Source organism: Magnolia sinica, chromosome 18 (assembly GCF_029962835.1).
Source record: "Magnolia sinica isolate HGM2019 chromosome 18, MsV1, whole genome shotgun sequence".
Classification (NCBI taxonomy): Eukaryota; Viridiplantae; Streptophyta; class Magnoliopsida; order Magnoliales; family Magnoliaceae; genus Magnolia; species Magnolia sinica.
In genome coordinates this window covers 43992055-44011117 of record NC_080590.1, presented here as the reverse complement: position 1 = coordinate 44011117, position 19063 = coordinate 43992055, and the positions used below count along the sequence as shown (strand labels likewise).

General features: G+C 38.9%; 1 protein-coding gene across 3 annotated transcripts in view; it reads left to right on the top strand.

Moving 5' to 3' along the window:
* Positions 1 to 18158, top strand: part of LOC131233879 (aminopeptidase M1-like) — an 84463-nt gene extending 66305 nt beyond the window's left edge. For all 3 annotated transcript variants that reach the window (XM_058230712.1, XM_058230710.1, XM_058230713.1), the window contains 7 exons: positions 9916 to 10093; positions 10178 to 10292; positions 10379 to 10446; positions 10539 to 10616; positions 14532 to 14609; positions 15554 to 15745; positions 17959 to 18158. In XM_058230712.1, coding sequence (XP_058086695.1) covers positions 9916 to 10093; positions 10178 to 10292; positions 10379 to 10446; positions 10539 to 10616; positions 14532 to 14609; positions 15554 to 15739 — 703 coding nt within the window. In that variant the 3' untranslated portion in view covers positions 15740 to 15745; positions 17959 to 18158. The remainder of the gene's footprint in view (positions 1 to 9915; positions 10094 to 10177; positions 10293 to 10378; positions 10447 to 10538; positions 10617 to 14531; positions 14610 to 15553; positions 15746 to 17958) is intronic.
* The last annotated feature ends 905 nt before the right edge of the window (positions 18159 to 19063 follow it).

The following is a 19063-nucleotide window of genomic DNA, read 5'->3' as shown; positions in this document are numbered from 1 at the left end:
TGCGAATGAATTAATAAATGAATTATTAGAGTAAATCAAAATATAAAATATTGCCAATCTATGACAAATCTAAACAAATCAAGTAGTCAACTATGCTCAAATTCAAGGCCACATTACAATCCCGTGGATGGATCTTAAGATTATCGATAGAAAACGGGCCAATGGAAGGTAGAACTTCCATCTAGAATATGATTTGATCTATATCTAAGGATTCACTTGTGCTTTGTTAGGGTTTAAAGATTTAATGTTTATGAAATTTAGGAGATTAGGGTATGGAATTCTAGGTACTAGGGTTAGGGTTTTAGCTTTTGGGAATTAGGGTTTTGGAAATTATATTATTGGAAATTAGGTTTTTTGATAATTAGTTTTATTTTTAAATTATTATTTTTTTTGATATGAGGTTTGGGAATATAGGGAATTAGGGTTTGAAGATGGGAAACAAAAAAGCAAGAAGGGGGTAGGGATGTTCATACGGACGGCCGTGCGGTTGTGTCTGCATGGTCGTACAAATCGAGTTATCCATATGGTTGGGTGGGTGACGGCTTGGGAGTGGTCTTAATGACTAGGATGATGGTTTGGGTTAGGTTCGGAAGGACTAAGGTGATGGTGGTGATGGTCTTTGGTTGGAAATAAAAGAAAAGGGGAAAAAGGAAGATGAGAAGAGAAGGAAGCAAAAATAAGATTACCTGAAAAGAAAACAAAGGAAAGAATATAATTGGAATCACTCCATTTCTTCACACCAAACTCCAATCACAGGTGGAATTTTGCTCCCAAACAATGAAGGAAGAAAATTTCATTCAATAGCCAATAATGCCTTACGCTTCACATGTCTAAGCCTTATATGTTCTATTTGGGGTGTTTTTACAAAAACACCCTTAATACTATAAAATGTCCAAAACACCCCTAATATCAACTAAATCATAAAATAAACCAAATAATCAAACTAACTAAACAAAATAACTAAAACTAGTGTCCAATATGAGTCCACGATGAAGACGACCCAACGATTAAAATGGTCCAACGGTCAAGAAGGCCCATCGTGCGAAATCCAACAGTCCAATAGATGTATCAAATCGATCCAATGGTCCAATACTCTCAACTAAGCAGCACACACACATCTTCCTAGTGTGAAGTCTTCAAAGATGCACGATCATGTATATTGGGGTCTTCAACGTGGCTAGGAACTTGAATTAGGTCAATTGGGCTCCATGTAATGATCACCTAGCCATAAAGAAATTGGGGCAGCTCTCCTCCTTTGATAAACTATAAAAGGTGCTCGGATGTCCTCATCACCACTACTTCATGAGGGTGATGTCTGACGTAATATGATGTATATGGAAAGCTCTTGCCACATTCCAGTCAATTTTGCGAAGTACTCACCAAGGGGCTTATCCACCTTTTGAAAAGAGAAGATCTCCTCATATAATGATACACACAAGAAGTATTTTGTTCTAAGGAATAAATTCTCTACTCAATATCCCAGAAATCTTTTGCACTGTTTAAGAACACCGGGTGAGAGCTCACTTTAGACTCCATGCTATTCCATAACCAAGATTGAATTTGGGCATCCTCACGCATCCATTGTATGTAGGATCATATTCTTCCAGTTTAGGATCCCTAAGGTATTGATCATTTTCTCGGCCAAGTGGAAAACCATGATAGACTTGGCCCATGGAAGATAATTCTTCCCATTCAACTTGACAAAGGTTATCAACTCATTGAAGGATGGTCCTTGAATTTCTTCAAGAGAGGACTACACTTTTGGGCTTCATAAACATTCCAAAATAAACATACTTCAACACCAATGAAGAATGGTGATTTTAGAGGACAATCCACACACAACTACACATCCAAAATCACATAACACAAAAATTGGCCCAGAATAACCCTAAATCATGTCAAAACCACTGTTTTAAATATCGACAATATCGGCCGATATATCTTGAATCCCACCAATGCGATACGAAACGCACAAGTAGTGCGATATATCCCACATGTTCGATCTAGCGAGCATTTTCAAATTTCGATGCTCTTATTTTCTGTAAATCATGTTAAATTAGTGTCAAATTGTTACAAATTCATGATTTTTCGTGTTCTGCATGAAAAATCATGGATTGGGAGCTTCGATTTTGAGATTTGAAGGAGATGGGCCGAGTTGCGAAAAGTTGAAAAAAATTCAAAATTTCCCAATTTCTCGCAAATCGTTTGCAATCTGTGTTCAAACATCACATCAAACATGTCCGTAACCTAATCTAGTGATTCTTCTTTTGCTTTTGAATGTATTGCTTGTGTTTCCACACGTCTTCTTACATTTATAAATTATATGAATAGACATTGAATATACTTGCATCAATTTAGTCAGAAAACGCATAAATTAGTACCCCATACAAAGAAAACATATTCTGTACTTGTTTTTTGTAATGTTTTGATTTATAAGTGTGTAATGTATTGATGTCTTTTTTAACAATCACCGAAGTTTTATCGAAAAATTCAACCAATTTCCCAATGTTTCCCCATGTTTCCAACAACAACGATACATTACACGATACAACCGATATATCCCATGCGATAACCGACACGTATCCATATCCCAAGAATGCGATACATATCACGATACCGATATTTCAAACACTGGTCAAAACCATTCTCACATTGCACATGACATTACGAGTAAGAATATTCAACCAAAAACTACATTTACACAATGCAACCAACATAAACAAACAACTTTAAACTTCACTCGTGTAAAATCAGCAAGCCTTCATTATCCGTCAAGGCATCTACACTCCTTTTTTATAGCGTTTTCCTTCTACTTGAAGAATGATGCAGAAAATAACATGTTTTCTGCACACAAGAACAGCAATGTGCTTACGTTTTGGATGATCCCAAAAGTTAAATCCAACAACTTAGGGTGGATTGAGAAGATTATGGGGCTCGAACCACTTCTAACCAAGCTCTGATGCCATGTTGATTTGCATAGAGATCAAAAAGAAAAGAAAGAAAGAAAAGATAAGATAAGGTTTCATGTTCCCACCCCCTTTCTATTATATTTAAGTAATAAAAAGCAAATATGACAAAAATGTCACGACCCTAAATCTGGTGTTAGTAATCCATGATTACGGGACACCAACTTTTGGTTGATAGCCTCCGTAGAACTCCGATTTTGGGACTTCCAACTATCACATCCTAAGTCCCATAAGCGGGACTCCACAAGGAGGATTTCCGAAAGTAAAGACAACAAGCATGTATGTTTCAAAATTTCATCATATTCAACATATAAAATTTCATCATATTCAACATATATTATTGTGTACAACTGAGCACATCAAGGCAAAAACAAAACATAAACCATGTCATATTTACTATACCTGATGTACATATTTAGGGTATTACAAAAAAAATATACACTGATATGTATAAAACAAAAAGGACAACTGGAATCTGTAGCCTCTACTCCTGCAGCTCCCTACTCTCACCTGTAACAAAAAAAAAAAATAGAAAGGAAAGCTTGAGCTACTAAGCCCAGTGAGTGCGTGTGTGAAGTGAAAATGCATGTTTCATGTCATGCTCCTCTAATGCATATGCTTTCTGGTTTGATAACAATAAAATAAAGATACAATGCCTACTCTTTCAACGTTTCCACAACTTTCCACATTTCTTAATTGGATCACCAGGGTCTAAAAACGAGGTGGGACTCGCATATGATTACTACCCACTTGTGTAGACTTTTCCACCGTGGTCAACTAAAGAGGTGGGACTACATAGTTCACGGGCCGAACTAGTCTAACCCACTTGTGTTAAACCTCACTATCTGCTCAACAGCGAGAAGTAATAAGTCGCCTGGCAAAACGATAGTGGACAATTTACGAGCTCGTCACACACAACCTATCTTTGCTTACCCATAAGCAGGTCAGGTCAAACTTCTTAACCAATCGACACGCGTCGGTTGGAGTCGCTGCCTACTTTGGTATTTCGGCATTCCAGCACTTTGTTCTTTCACCCGGTCTAAGCATTGGTCGCTCCCAATGGTACCAATCGGGGTTTAGGGACTTTCACCCACAGACTCTCTAATCATGTCCTGTCAAACTACACATTTCACCCACGGTATTTCGGCATTCCAGCACTTTGTTCTTTCACCCGGTCTAAGCATTGGTCGCTCCCAATGGTACCAATCGGGGTTTAGGGACTTTCACCCACGGACTCTCTAATCATGTCCTGTCAAACTACACATTTCCAGTGTGGTGTCCAATTCAAGTTATAACAAAGTATGTTTCATCGCATTTACAATTACCATATGCATAAGTCCACATACAAACACAATATGTTATGGTTTTCAAGGCAAACATAGGATGACCTTCCTCATGTGGTCTCCTCATACATTTAAGTTCCACATTTAAATTCCTCATAAGGGTCTCATGTAATACATCATGTATCTAGATGGTTTACATACTCATCATAGACACATCGTGTGTCGCACCACAACCCACTATGATCACCATATCATGATACAAATCATTCACTCTCAAGCATACAATGATATAACAACTATGAGTCATGTATATGATATGCACATGACTTAGCCAATCTAATTCCGGATATCATTCACTCTCAAGCATACAATGATACAACAACTATGAGTCACGCATATGATATACATAGGACTTAGCCAATCTAATTCCAATCCGGGATTTATTCTGCTATAAGACTTCATGCTACAAGCATGCTTTTTCTCAAGAAGTAACTACATGAAAAAGATGTAGGACATTTCTTTGAAACAATTTGTCAAACAGATAGCGGGCGGATGTAAGGGACAAAGAGAGAACCCATTTGTAAGGGACAAAGAGAGAACCCGTTAGAAATACATATGACTTTCATCTAATCAGCCATTAATAACCTAGTCAACTAACGTAGAAAATCCACTTTCATCTAATCAGCCATAACCTTAAGAAAGTCCAGCAATAACCTAACGAATTTAAATCAGCAAAGCTAGTCTTCTATAGGGTTTTGAAAGAAAATCAGCAAAGCTAGTCTTCTATAGGGTTTTGAAAGAAAATCCAGCAATCTATTAACCCTAAATACAAATCCAGCGAAAACCTAACCCTAAAACAGATAATCCAGCAATTATTTAACCTTAAAACAGAAATTTCAGCAATTTTCTAACCCTAAATGAAATTCCAGCGAAAACCTAACCCTAAAACAGAAAATCCAGCAATTATTTAACTTAAAAACAGAAATTTCAGCAATCTTCTAACCCTAAATGAAAATCAAGCGAAAGGGTTTTGAAGAAAATCTCAACGTACACATATACGTGCTCCTAATCTATACACTCACCTGGAACTATCAGAGGATTGACTTGCAATCTCAGCTTTTATTTCCTTTTCTTCTTCTTCTTCTCAACTTCACAGTCAAGAAGAAAGAGTGCTGAAAAATAAAATCTTGCAAGAGGGTTTTCATATGTGTGGACTTGAAATTGGTTTTAAAGGGTTATGAGATGTTTTGTGATGATTTTGAAAAGTTTAATCGTATAGTAGCAATATAACAATGTTATTTAAGTAGTTGGAACTAACGTATTCCAGGGAGTTTAAAAACATCAAGGTCATTTGAGTATATTTTCTCAAAATATACATGTACATATCTATGCATAACTTACACTCCGGGTGTCCTATTGACATGCCGTTTTCGCCATTAACTCCGTAACTCGACTACGGTTACAACGGTTAGGCTCTCTGACCTAACGGATTTTGAAAACTCGATGGTGGGGCTCCGCCAAATAAAATAAGGACATAATTGTCATTTCTCAGATTGTTTAATTTTAAGTCCATATCTTAAATTCGGACATCAGGTTGAAATACGGCTTGCGGCTTGATAACAGAACAACATTGTGATCAAGTCAAAACATTCTCGAGGCCAATGGACCTATAGTCAACGGCTATCCAGTGTACAAACCAGATTTCGGGGTCACGGGTCTTACAAAAAATGTCCCTGATACAATAAACATTATGTCAAGCATATCCCAAGACTAAAAACACTAAGCAACAAGTGATGTATAGGCCCATAACCAAATCCAAGTGGGCCGTAGGCCCGTTCCCATAACCGTTAACGACTTGCATGCGAGGCAACTCTTAACTTATCCTTGATCTAGATAATGAAGTCCACCAACACATCCATGACCAATTTTCTTCTCCGGATTTAGACAGTAAAACACACAATAGGAGGGAGAAAATAAAAATGTAATAGAACAACTCAGTGGTTGTGAGATTTTTCTAATAGATAAGCATTAGGCTAAGTGGAAACTGAAGAACATACAGAATTGATGACAATGATATAGAGGAGCTAGGATTAGTACCTAGTCCATGCATTTTGGATATGGTACCATGAACTAGGGAAACTGAAGCATTCTAAATTGGTTTGTTAAGAATATAAAATGTACTAGAATATCTAGTTATGTGATTAGATGCTCCTAAGTCAATGATCCATGGAGCTGACTGTTTGGAAGCAAGACATTGTACCTGTGTTCACAAACGATGCGGTAAAGGGAGGGGAAGGATAATTGTAGGAAGTCTGTTTGTCCTTCAATAACTTAAAAAGTATTCATTATGGATGAGAGCATCCAAGTCACAATGAGTACTTTGCGTCAGTTGAGAGGAGAGAGATCGAACAAATTGAATATCATTACTTCTTACAGAGGCACGTGGCTGGTTAGCCCATGATGTTTTACGAATTATATCCCTAGTTTAAACAATATGATTATTGAAACCACAACACATTCACATCCTGTGTCCACTGCCTCCCCCTGACTCATGGCCACCAGCATGACACAACATCCTCCATGATTGTTATCACCTTTGCCAACAGAGGTAACAAGAGAAGACCTGTCACCTCCACAATTGTAGAGACAACCCGAAGGGCCACCTGTTGTGTGTGCGTATGCACTTAATCCAAGGATGAGTGTTCCCATCCCCCAAGATCTGAGTTCCAATGGGTTCATACTTGAAATTAAGACCGGTTAAAAGCAACATGCAACTCTTTGTATTGCTGCCTTGTTTCACCAATTTGATAGTTAGGCGTTGATACACATTTAAACCCATCCACATAATTCTCACTTCAGCATAATATTTTCGAAGATTGTTATCACCCTCATGTAATGCAGTTATATCCTGAAACAACTAGTAAGTAAATGAAATATTCGTATATGAAGAATAGATTTCACTTCAAAGAGTCCTCCTCCTTGGGGTGTCCAAAACACAATTAGCTGCTAAGGTTCCAAAAACACAAAAAACGGCTGTCTCCCGCTTGTTAGATGAGTTGGTACAGATAGAGTAGTGTGTGTGAGAGTGATCCAGGGTTCAATCCCTCATAGGGTTGCCTTAAAAAAATTTTAAAAAAATTAAATTTTTTTGTAAAAAAAAAAAAAAAAAAAAGAAGAAGAAGAAGGAAAGAAGGAAAGAAAAAGAAAAGTTCCATATCATTCAACAATCAGGTCATAATCTATGCACTTTCCAGAATTCACTTAAGCCCTGTTTGGAATTAGGGAAATGATACTATGGATTTAATAAATCCAGAAACTTGTCAAATTCATGGATTTGCATTAATTTGGCTTTTGCAAATCCCAAAGTCCATTGTTTGGGAATCAAGCTACAAAATCCATGAATTTGAGAGCAGTTATTGCAATGTCAGAGCATGTATTGCAATGGAATAACTTTTATTGCTTTTAAACAAATCTCTCATTGTTGATTTGCGGAGTATTTAGTTCTTATGGGGATTTGGACTTGCCCCCGATCCAAGGATTTATGAGGGTGAGGATTTGAGAAATCCATGGATTTAACAAATCTGCAACAAAAAAAACAATCAGGGGAGATTTGAAATCCAAGAATTTAACAAATCCCCAACGAAAAAAACAAACAGGGGAGATTTCAAATTCATGGATTTCACAAATCCATGCTCAAAATCCCTCACCGTAACAGCCCCTTAGTATAATTACTAGAACTTTCCTAGGGTTTATCTGAAGTTAAATGTGTTAGTTTCCCATTTTTAGTTAGGCAAAGTGGCATAGATTGACCGTCGTTGATGGTTGTATCCATTTAATTTGACCGAAGTCATCTGGACCCGAGGAATATCTGTTGGTTTGAACACCATAAGTTTACTGTCAACTTTTCCCTCCATGATAACATGTAAATCAATCCGATAATGAAAACATGCAACTTATGTTGAAAATGAGTTTCCAGTAACACCTCAAATAAAAAAAGTGCTGCCAATGGGCTGCTAAAAGAATACACCTCTAATTGAAAACAGGCCGTCAATGGACTGCAAGAAACATTTCCAATAAAGGCAGGCTAAGCTGCCAGATATGCTTCCAATCGAAAACATGCTGTCAACGAGCTGCCAGAGACACCTGAATTGAAAAACAGGTTGCTGTTAACAAGTTGACAGAACCTCAATTGAAAACAGGGCTCCTGGTGACAGCTCTAATTACTTGGCTACTGAAACAAACTGTCAATAGGCTGTCAGAACCAACTTCAATTATGTGGCCGTCACGCTATAGGTATATGACAAAAGAAGGCGACAACAATTCTATCGTCAATGGCAGTCATTGTCACTACATGCGGTACGAGGGGAGAGAGAGGAAGAAAAGAAGGGGAGTAGGCTGTGACCACAATATGACCCAAAGGGGATGCTTTGCTATATGTAAAGTCAATAGGTGCTAACCCCCAAGCCCTTCTGATTGGATTTTTTCTCTCTCACTTGTAATCAGACTTCTTTTTCTAATAAAGTTCTCATCATAACCTTAAAAAATCTCCCAATTCCAGTTACATTACCTGAAATCCCCATTCCAAAACAGTAAGCACCAAACCGAACACCAAATGCAGAATCATAAACCTGAAGCCTGAATTAGTTGCAGAATCCTTCTAACTAGTGCTGCTCCTGCTTCAACTTGTGTCTGTGCTCCTGCTTCTGCTTCCTGGCTGTATTTACTTGCTTACAGTATGAAACACACACGTTCTCACTCCCACACCTGAATCTGTTGCCACTTCTCTTCACACTTCATGCAACTAAAGCCTTAATCATGTGACCTTCCAGAAAATGAGGGACAATTTCAGAACAGATATGGGCAACGATCTTGCTTGTTGTTGTAGATGGCATATTGACAACAACTATCTCAGTCAAACAACAAATGATTCCAACTTCAGGGGTATGAACAAAATGAACACATTTGCTGTTCTTTTTGTGATCCCAGAGGAATATCAACTTACCTGTTGAGAAATATTGGTCACCCATCTGCATGGTGCTTAAATATGGACATCCTTAAACAAGATTTTCTGCCAGCACCAGTTACCACCATGGTTGAATCAAGATACTCGATGAGTGACCAGTTAAGATCAAAACCTAGAAAAACATCCTCCACCTCAAAAATCTTCTTCCTTGGGTTCTTCTGACCACTGAAAAAGAGAACAAGCATAAATGGGAGGAAAAGGAAAAGGAAGGAGCAACCCTTCTACCAGCTTCTGATGGAGAAAAATGGAAAGTGAACTGCAGCAACAGAACTATGTGAGAGATTACCTTAGTTATTTCTGTTGCACTCTGGAAAGATACGTCTGCTGTAGTTCCGTCAAAACCAAATAATAAATAGTTGTTATTATTCACTTTAGAATGGTTTCTTCATCCAAATGATACGAAACCTAGAGGAAGCCAACATGAGGTATCTTATAAATGTATAATTGCATATTTGTGTGCTTGTCTGTTTCCTTTTTATCTAATCAATACCTGATAAAGTATTATTTTTTATTGGAAACAAGGTTGCATTCTTTTAACTTGGTTCCTATTATTAGTTGCTGTGAATTTTGCCGCATTATATCCATTCGTTTATTCTGTACAGTTTCCATCCTTGAGATGGTTCCTGATGGACTTTCTGTGCAGGAAGTTAGGTTGGCAACCCAGTTCTGGTGAGAGCCACTTGGATGCCATGTTGAGAGGTGATCTCTTGACTGCACTTGCCCTGTTTGGGCATGACGTCACACTAACTGAAGCAGTGAGACAGTTTTACACATTTGTAGATGACAGAAATACATCACTGCTCCCTGCTGACACAAGAAAGGTTAGTTGAATTGAAATAAATAGACTCGATCTTTATGTCATTCCATTTGCATGTAACTGTTGATGTCATTGTATGTATTTGTAGGCGGCATATGTGGCTGTAATGCAGACCGTCACAACATCGAACAGATCTGGATATGAGTCTCTTCTAAAAGTTTATAGAGAGACTGATCTAAGCCAAGAGAAAGTGCGCATTCTAAGTATGTCAAGAACTATATGAATTTTAATGAAATTGCTTACGTTCATTTTACTTCTTTGGGATAATCTCTCATATCATGCTTTGTAGGGTCACTAGCATCTTGTCCTGATCCAGATATTGTCCTCGAAGCTCTGAACTTTTTGTTGTCCTCTGAGGTATATCAGTTCATTTTCTTATCGAGCCATAAGTATTCTCCCAATAATCTCCCATGAATATCCTTAGTGAAGGTACTTGTACATGATTTCAGGTCCGAAGTCAAGACATATTTCATGGACTTGCAGGAATAAGTAGGGAGGGGCGTGAAATTGCATGGAGATGGCTGAAGGTACTCATTTCCCCAGTTTTTAACTTACTTTAATGTGGATGCCATTACTGTGAAAAGGCATTTATGGAAACATGCTATTTTGTTGTCTTTGTTTCCCTATCATGGACTATTGTCTATTTCAAAGTGCATCTGCGTATATCATGGACTGCTCCATTTCAATGTGCATTTGTGTTTATTTACTGCAGAAACTATCTTATGGCTATTGAAGCTTTCCACCTTGCATTCATGATATTCACAATAAATTGAACATCACTTTATATCTTCATGCATAAACAATGATATCATCCATACAATGTATTTTTTGTGTTCCTTAAGATATCGTATTGCTGACCTGCAATGTGAATAGTATCGGCTGATACCTCGTCGATACTTAGAATTGGTCCGACATAGGTCAAAAGTAAAAGCATTAGCATTGTCTCCTCTTTTGAATGACGTGACCTAAAGCTTGCTATAATGGACTACGCCAAATTTCTTCTTTTTGGGAAAGAACTACTGTTATTAGTGAGAGAAACCATCTGAATCCTACTCTCCCACACATGCCAATCTGGTTTATGTTCCAACAGATAGTTCCTATCATGTATTGTATGTCACCTAGAAATCATTCTGATCCGGTCATAAGATGGCCATGCATACACATTGGATGTGAATATTGGCAAATTTTTAAGAACCATCTAGCTGTCATACACCAGGCAACTGGCCGACCAGCCTGGTTTGATTTACAGTCCAGGAGACATCGCATCAGATGAACTCCTGCATTAGCACACGTGCAACATTTGCATGTGTTGGGACAGAATTTTGGATGGCTACTCTCATGAGCCAATACTTCTTTGGTTTTTATTGTGATCTTCTCCCTATTTTAAAACTTGGATAATTGTTCCATCGAAGCACAACCACAACCCCCACCACAACCCACCCACCCACCCACCCCCCCCAAACCTGTCTCTCTTGAAAGTAACCATCTGGATCCATGCTTCTCTTTCGTGGAGGAAAAATAGAAGTCAAAAGAAACCTTTCAAGTACTCATCACCTTTCTCACTCTCTCACATGGGGTTGCCATGAGCCTGTTGTGGTTAAATAAAAAGGCATGTTTGCTCATCAAATAGGCCACATGTGCATGAGAAAAATGAATGTTTATATAAAACCAATGGAACATATATGAGTTTGAAGCATGTACAACTTTTGTACTTGTGTCAGGTGGTGGGGTGGGGCAGGGTGTGGCACTACCGCTAAGCCCTATACTCAGATTCCTGATGGGTTATCTAGGGATTGGGATTGCTTTAAGGGGAAAGTTGTCAAATAACCACTTGCTCTAAAAGCTCAAGCCATTAGATGATGGCATATCAATGTATATTGAGGGACTTTAACACACTCTCGCATGTGCGGGATGGAACTTCGCACAGGAACATATTGGGTAAGGGTGGAGGGACACTCACAACTCGCACCATAAATGGCCTCCCATGGGAGAATATATTAGGGAGGCATATTTGCTGCTCCCGAGATTTGAACACAAGACCTTCCGCTCTGATACCATGTCAAATAACTACTTGCTCTAAAAGCTCGAGTTGTTAGATGATGGTGTATCAATGTATACTGGGGGACTTTAACAAAAGTCACTTCAATGGTTCAACCTACCCCATACTTGGGCTTGTTTTAAGGGGAAAATTCACTTCAATGGTTGTTCAACCTACCCCAACTCATTTTCTCAGGATTGGGTTGATTTGAGGGGAAACGTCACTTCAACGGTTCAACCTATTCTATACTCGGGCTCATTTTCTCAAGTTCTGTAGGCGTTGGGATTACTTTAAGAGGACATGTCACTTCAATGGTTCAACCTAATGTACACTTATGCTTGTTTCACCCTTGATCGACTCCTTACTCGGGACACTTTCACCCTAAGGGACCTAATTCCAGTGTGAAGCCCCCCATCCTGGGTCACCCTTCTTGTCTTGCAGACCACCTTCTTACCTCTTGACTATGCATTTGTTGTGATCTATTGTTCCTTAGTCCATCTGTTAAGATCGTTGATCTTGAACATTCTTGACAATGTCCTCACCTTTAGTGCTCATTGCTATCAACCATCTCAGGGGCATATGTCCCAGAGACCTTTGATGTCATAGATATTTGTCTTTCCCAACCTTAGTCATCGCTTGCCTTCTCTAGGCACCCACATCCAGGACACCTTATATCTTTCCTTATACCAAGTTGACGTTCACAGAGGGTCATTGACTCAACCACGTGGTCTGGACTCACCCTTGTTGCAGGAATTTGGAGGACATTGAGATCGAGGAATTGGTGGGTTTGTTGGACCTTTTGCAGCGCCAACCCCCCTCCACGTCCAACAAGGATGGTTCAGTCTAGAGACTAGAAAAGGTTAGGTAGATACTTGGTTAGATCTTTCTATTTGGCTATTCGCTCTCCTAGGCCAAGGGAATCTTGTGAGCTAACAGATTTCATTTGGTCATACCATGGCCTTGGGTTGGTTAGTGGGCAAAGGGAAAGTGCTTACTATCAAGTATCGACAACCTCTAGTGAAACAATTAATGATCACAAATATATGCATTTTATGCCTTTTAGATGTCGATCAGTGGATCATTTACCTCATCCACTGCCCTTTTGCTAGGGCTGTTTCGAGGAGTCTATGCTACTTATCCCACTGCTGTTGGGTGATGCCTAAGTTGATTAGGTTCTTCTTGACATGACATGCAATAGGATGTGGTTCTAAAAGGAGAGTTTTGTTGAATCTCACTCTCCTCATGGGCTTGTGGTCAATTTTGGCGGAGCACCGTAATAGATGCTTTTGTAGTTGATTGCATAGTCTTGACTCATTACAATATATACAACATTTCTTGTTTCCTTCACTTTTTCTGAGTATCTCTCTCTCTCTCTCTCTCTCTCTCTCTCTCTCTCTCTCTCTCACATAAGTAAAATAAAATAAAAGAGATTTTCATTGTGGTAGTTAGCTGGGCCATGCGTAATCCGAATTTAGAGGGATCTCTATCTCCAATCTTCCGACGGATTGAATTCTATAATTCGGGATGCACTTTAATTCGATGGCCAATTCCGCAAAGGTATTGACGTCTAGGGGGTGGTTGTTGTATCTTGCTTGTTTGTTAGAGATGATTTCTCATCATACATTTGCTGTTTGGTGATGTGTCTTTTTCCTTTTATTGTTGATATTTAAAAATAAAAATAAAAAATTGTTGTCAATCAAAAAGCAGAAAAAAGAACAGTTGATTGGTTTCCTTGTGCACTTCTTTCTTTTGATATAATTTCTTTTCTTTCTTTCGTTTTTTCCTTTCTTGAAAGATACTTCTTTTCATATAATTTCACAATTGGTGAGAAGAAAACTGAAACTGACATTGAATTTGACCTTGCCATTTAGTATATTATGGTTTTGATTTCATTCAATGTAAAATAAGTCTGAGTTTGAATGCACATACAAATTGAATTTGAACATTTAGTTTAATGAAGAGGAAATAGCAAAACACAGTGATGGTTCCCAGTATTATGAAAGAGGAAGTAGCCCTCTAATCGCAGTTATGTTCTTCCAAAACCAGCTTCAAAGCAAAGCTACGGGAATTTGTGGTGCTAACCCTCAAATGAAGGCTGAGGAAATCAGGATTTGGTTGCTTCCACTTGATTAGACTAATTGCAACTCAATTTTGTCATGCGTCCAAATGCACCCTCAATGTCAGAAAGCACTTGACAATTTTTTTTTTCCTAGATATGTAGCAACTTCTGGGGAAATTCAGTAGCAAAACTCAGTTTTTAAATCTTCCAACTAATGCAGCAGTACAGGAGAAAGGGGGAAAATGAACCAGCTGCTTCTTTCTCTTTACATATTCCAGAGGGCCTCCAAAATGCATCCATCATATTTCGATTGGTCTAACGGTTACTATTCATGGTTTGATGCAGGATAATTGGGATCACATCCTCAAGACTTGGGGTTCTGGATTTCTAATAACCAGTTTCATCAGTGCCATCGTGTCACCGGTTTGTTACCATGCTCATTTCCTTTCTTCCTTATTCTGTCTATTTGGTATTTATTGGAGAAGATATGAGGATATCATTTTCTCGCTGACATGGTGATACGTGTCAACCCTGTTGTTGCATCCACAATGATTTATTTGAATGAGATAATATTCGATGAACATCATATCTCACTTGAAAAAGTTGCTGGGGAATGGGGATGCAATACCAACTTCTTTTTTTGGTACTAGAGGTTTACAAGGTAAGGCAACAATGGACCAAACCCTGGATCACTCATACACACTACGTTGTCTCTACCAGCTTAACTTATGAGCTGGTGATGCACTTCCAACTATCATGTGGCATTATTTATGTACAAAGATGCTCTAATGCTCTTTGATCACTAAAAGTTACATTGCTCCTAGTTGCATCAGGACACTTGCATGTGCAATTCATTGATCTGGACTGTTCATTAGGTCCTACAGCTATTTATGAGCTACAATGCAATCATCACACAATTTGACCAATACTAACCATTAGATCAATGGCCTTTAATATGGATGGTTGAGATCATTTACACAAAAAAGGCCCAATTAATAATTTGATTCATCCATTTTTTAGGGTCCATCATGGATTTCTTATGATTCTAAAGAATCACTTCTGTTAGGTAATCATAATCCTCCCATCCATGGCTTGGAAAAAGGATGGGTATAAAAAATAAGGCCATATCAATGATGGACTAAATCATCCAATCAGTGCTATTTTTGTCTAGTAGTAGCCCATGAAAATGTTCTAGACTAAATGGACAGTTCAAATTGATCGATTGGACTGTCCAAGTGAACCGATGCAATTGGGAGCACTAGAGCATTTCTCTTTGATGTACGTAGAAAAGATGCGTCTTTTAATAACCCCCATAAAACTCTACAAGAAATTACCCCCATAGGTCTCCTACTTTCCAATGTTCTCAGTTCTGTTCAAATGAGAAGGCGGATGAAGTTGAGGATTTTTTTGCAAGTCGAATGAAGCCCTCAATGGCTAGGACTCTAAAGCAAACCATTGAGCGGGTCCGGATCAATGCCAAGTGGGTCCAAAGCATAAAGAATGAGAAATGCTTGGGAGAGGTCATTAAGGAGTTGGCACATCGGAAGCATTAGAAAGAGGTTTGCCTTTTACTTTTCGTTTTTTAATAACCTTGAATTTTACTATGCATGCATACCTTTGCACATGCGCATTCACCCACACATGCCCACACACCTACTCTCACCCATGTGCCACACACACACCCATTACACAATACTACTCACACTGTAAACCTACACACACCTCCATTGACCATTGACCCTTGACTTTGACCATGGGACCCACACGCCACATATACCTCCACATCACGTCCATTATTTACACCTCACTCCTTGACCTTGACCTTGACCAAGCAAGGCCAAGGCCTCTCACACTCCCAACCACTCCTACCTACCCCCATGGCCCCCCTCTCGTCTCCACCCCCATCCCTCTCCCATGCTCTCTCCACCCCTCCCCTCTCTCTTACCTCCCATCCCTCACCTCTCTCTTACCGCATCGCACCTTACCACCCATCCCTCACCTCCCCCTTACCTCATCACACATTACTTCCCATCCCTCTCTCTTCCATCCCTTTCTCTCCATATAAGCAAGTTCCACTCCCTCATTATTAGTCCTTCACACACCTAAGCTTGGAAAAGAGAAATAAGAAAGAAGAGAGAGAGGAGGAGGAGGAGGAGGAGGAGGAGTAACTCTTCAAGTCACCCAAATCAATCATCAAAGGGACACTGCACAAGAGGAAACAAGTGAGTACATCTCACCTACTCTTCCCCATTTTTCCTTCTCGTGTTTGCATGATCCAAGGCAAGAGGTGGCAAGCCACCTAGGATGGCCTAGTGGAACCAAAACATACCACTTGGATGTGTGGTAATGATTCTAAGATCAGCCCACGAGGACATGTGTTTATAATGCTTAATTAGTTCACTTGAACACGTGTGAATGACGTTAACTTAGTTCACTTGAACATGTGTGAATAATGCTTGACTTAGTTCACTAGAACATGTGTTTATGATGCTTAAATTAGTTCACTTGAACATGTGTCAATGATGCTTGACTTATTTCACTTGAACATGTGTGAATGATGCTTGACTTAGTTCACTTGAACATGTATGAATGATCATTGGCTTAGTCCACTTAAACATGTGCGAATGATTCTTGACTTAGTCCACTTGAGCATGGGTGTATGGTGCCTGGTTGACTTGACCATTGGTTAGTAGTGCACAAACCAGCCCACTCAACCTTGTGTGGTGGTGACTAAAACAATCTACTATTCAAATGTGGTGTTTGTGCAAGATCAACCAATGTTCAAGTGTATTAGTTTGGCAAGTTAGATCCATGAGGTGCACATTATGTGTATGTACAAGTTAGACTCTAGCTCAAGTGTACAAGTGCAACAAACTAGACAATGGTGCGTGCACAGGTGATTTTAAATTAGACCTCTTATTGAATGGGGAATCCTACAAACTAGCCCTTTACTAAAGTAATATGTAAACCTACCATGTGATAACTTGATAAGTTGAAAGAATTTCCTCTCGAATCATGCGTAAGAACTCAGGCATGTACACCATGGATTGGTTGGAAATTGCAAACTCGTGTGAATAGTTAGAGCCTTGAGATGCTTTAGATTTGTGAGCTCATATGAATGGTTAGAACTTTGAGATGGTTCGAAATGATGAGCTCATGTATCCCATGCATGTTGATGGTTAGAACCGTAAGAATGTTTTGGAACACCGAAAAATTCGAGAGGGACAATCGAGTCCCTTGTGTTGAAAATGCCTTAAGCGAAATAGAAGGGAACATCAAGGGATCCCTTGAGTGAAAGGCACTAAACCCCACTTGGCACCAATTAGGACCTCCATTATCGGGTCAGGTGGGTCAGCACATGTTGCAAGAAGTTCCCACTACCGAGATCGGATGGAGAAGAGGTATAACGAGCCTACAACATATATTACGATAAAAGGGGTTCCCTATCGTTGAGCTGGGTTGGGTGAGCATGTTGGGTGTTCAACCGGTCCCACTGCCAAGGTCAAATAGTGGTTGTGAGAGTTTTAGCCAGCTGGTGTAAAAATGGCCCTGGTTGTTCGTTGAAGTTAACTGTACTGAGATGTGTTGGCTATTGCATTCATAAGCATCTCATTCATAATTACCTCACATGTATTGTTTTATACACATTTCCGCAAATCAACATATTAATTGTGATTACCTATAGTAAGATGTGTTTAATTATCTCACATGCATAGAGATGTATTCACTGGGCTTATTAAGCTCACCCAAGTTATTGTTTTATAATTTTCAGGAAATGTTAACCTGCAGCAATAGCTTGGCATGGACCCGATGATATTTTGCTTAGTTTATTTTTTAAAGCATTTATTGTAATATTTGTATTGGGAACGACTATTGTTTTGTAAGCTCGAATGATTATCAAATGAGGTTGATGTTGGTTACTATTCGTTGAATGTTGTAATATTTGAATGAATCGTTGTGTACTGGTTACTTTTTTTTAAAAAAAAAAATCTACCAAGTCTCACCTTTGGGTTCGGTGCCGAGGTCGTGTGTATGTATTTGGGTGCCAAATTTGGGGCGTGACAATTTTAGCGATCTTCACTAAAATGACAAGCATGACTTAAATGTCTACAGGATGCAAAAGGAGTTGGCGTGCACATTATTTCCCACTATCAAAAGATTCTTGGCATGCATCTATTAACATTTCAAAATTCGATTTGTTAAGCATTTTCAGATTGTATGTTAAGATTCCCACCCTCCATTTATGGATGATGAGAGGTATGTGCTCACTGACCCTTTGTGCATACTGAGTGTGCACAATCTTTTCCTGATATGATAAAAGAACATTGCTATACAATTTTTTTGCATGTTTAGTTCCCAAGCATACTGCCCCATCATTGATGACAGTTCTCGTGGGGCACCTAATTGTCTCCCAAGTCTCTAGTTAATTATCCATTTGGCTTTTAATGCAAGCGTGTGTACATTGGAATCTTAAATATATCTTTGAAAGCCAATTCATTTCCGATGCCTCTATTAAGACCATAGATATCTTGAAATCCTTTTGTTTTCATATGCACAAAACCCAGCCCGTGATGTCAATGTGTGGAACGGCTTGGTGTATTCATTTACTGATTTGTTCCCTTGATGTAGATTCTGACATCTTTGATATAGGTCACAGGCATGAGTTGTGGGTAGAAACTTTCTTTTTTAACGTCTTTTTCATTTTCTCCAAAGAATTTACTTTCTCCTTAACTTGACGGATTCATTCGGCTTAGAGATCATCCCACCATGCTAATGTGTGACCAAAAAACTTTTTTTTTTAGTTTTTGAAGATTAACAATGATTTTATTAAAGAAGCGTCAAGATGGCGCAAATGCTACAACTGAAGGAAAAAAAAA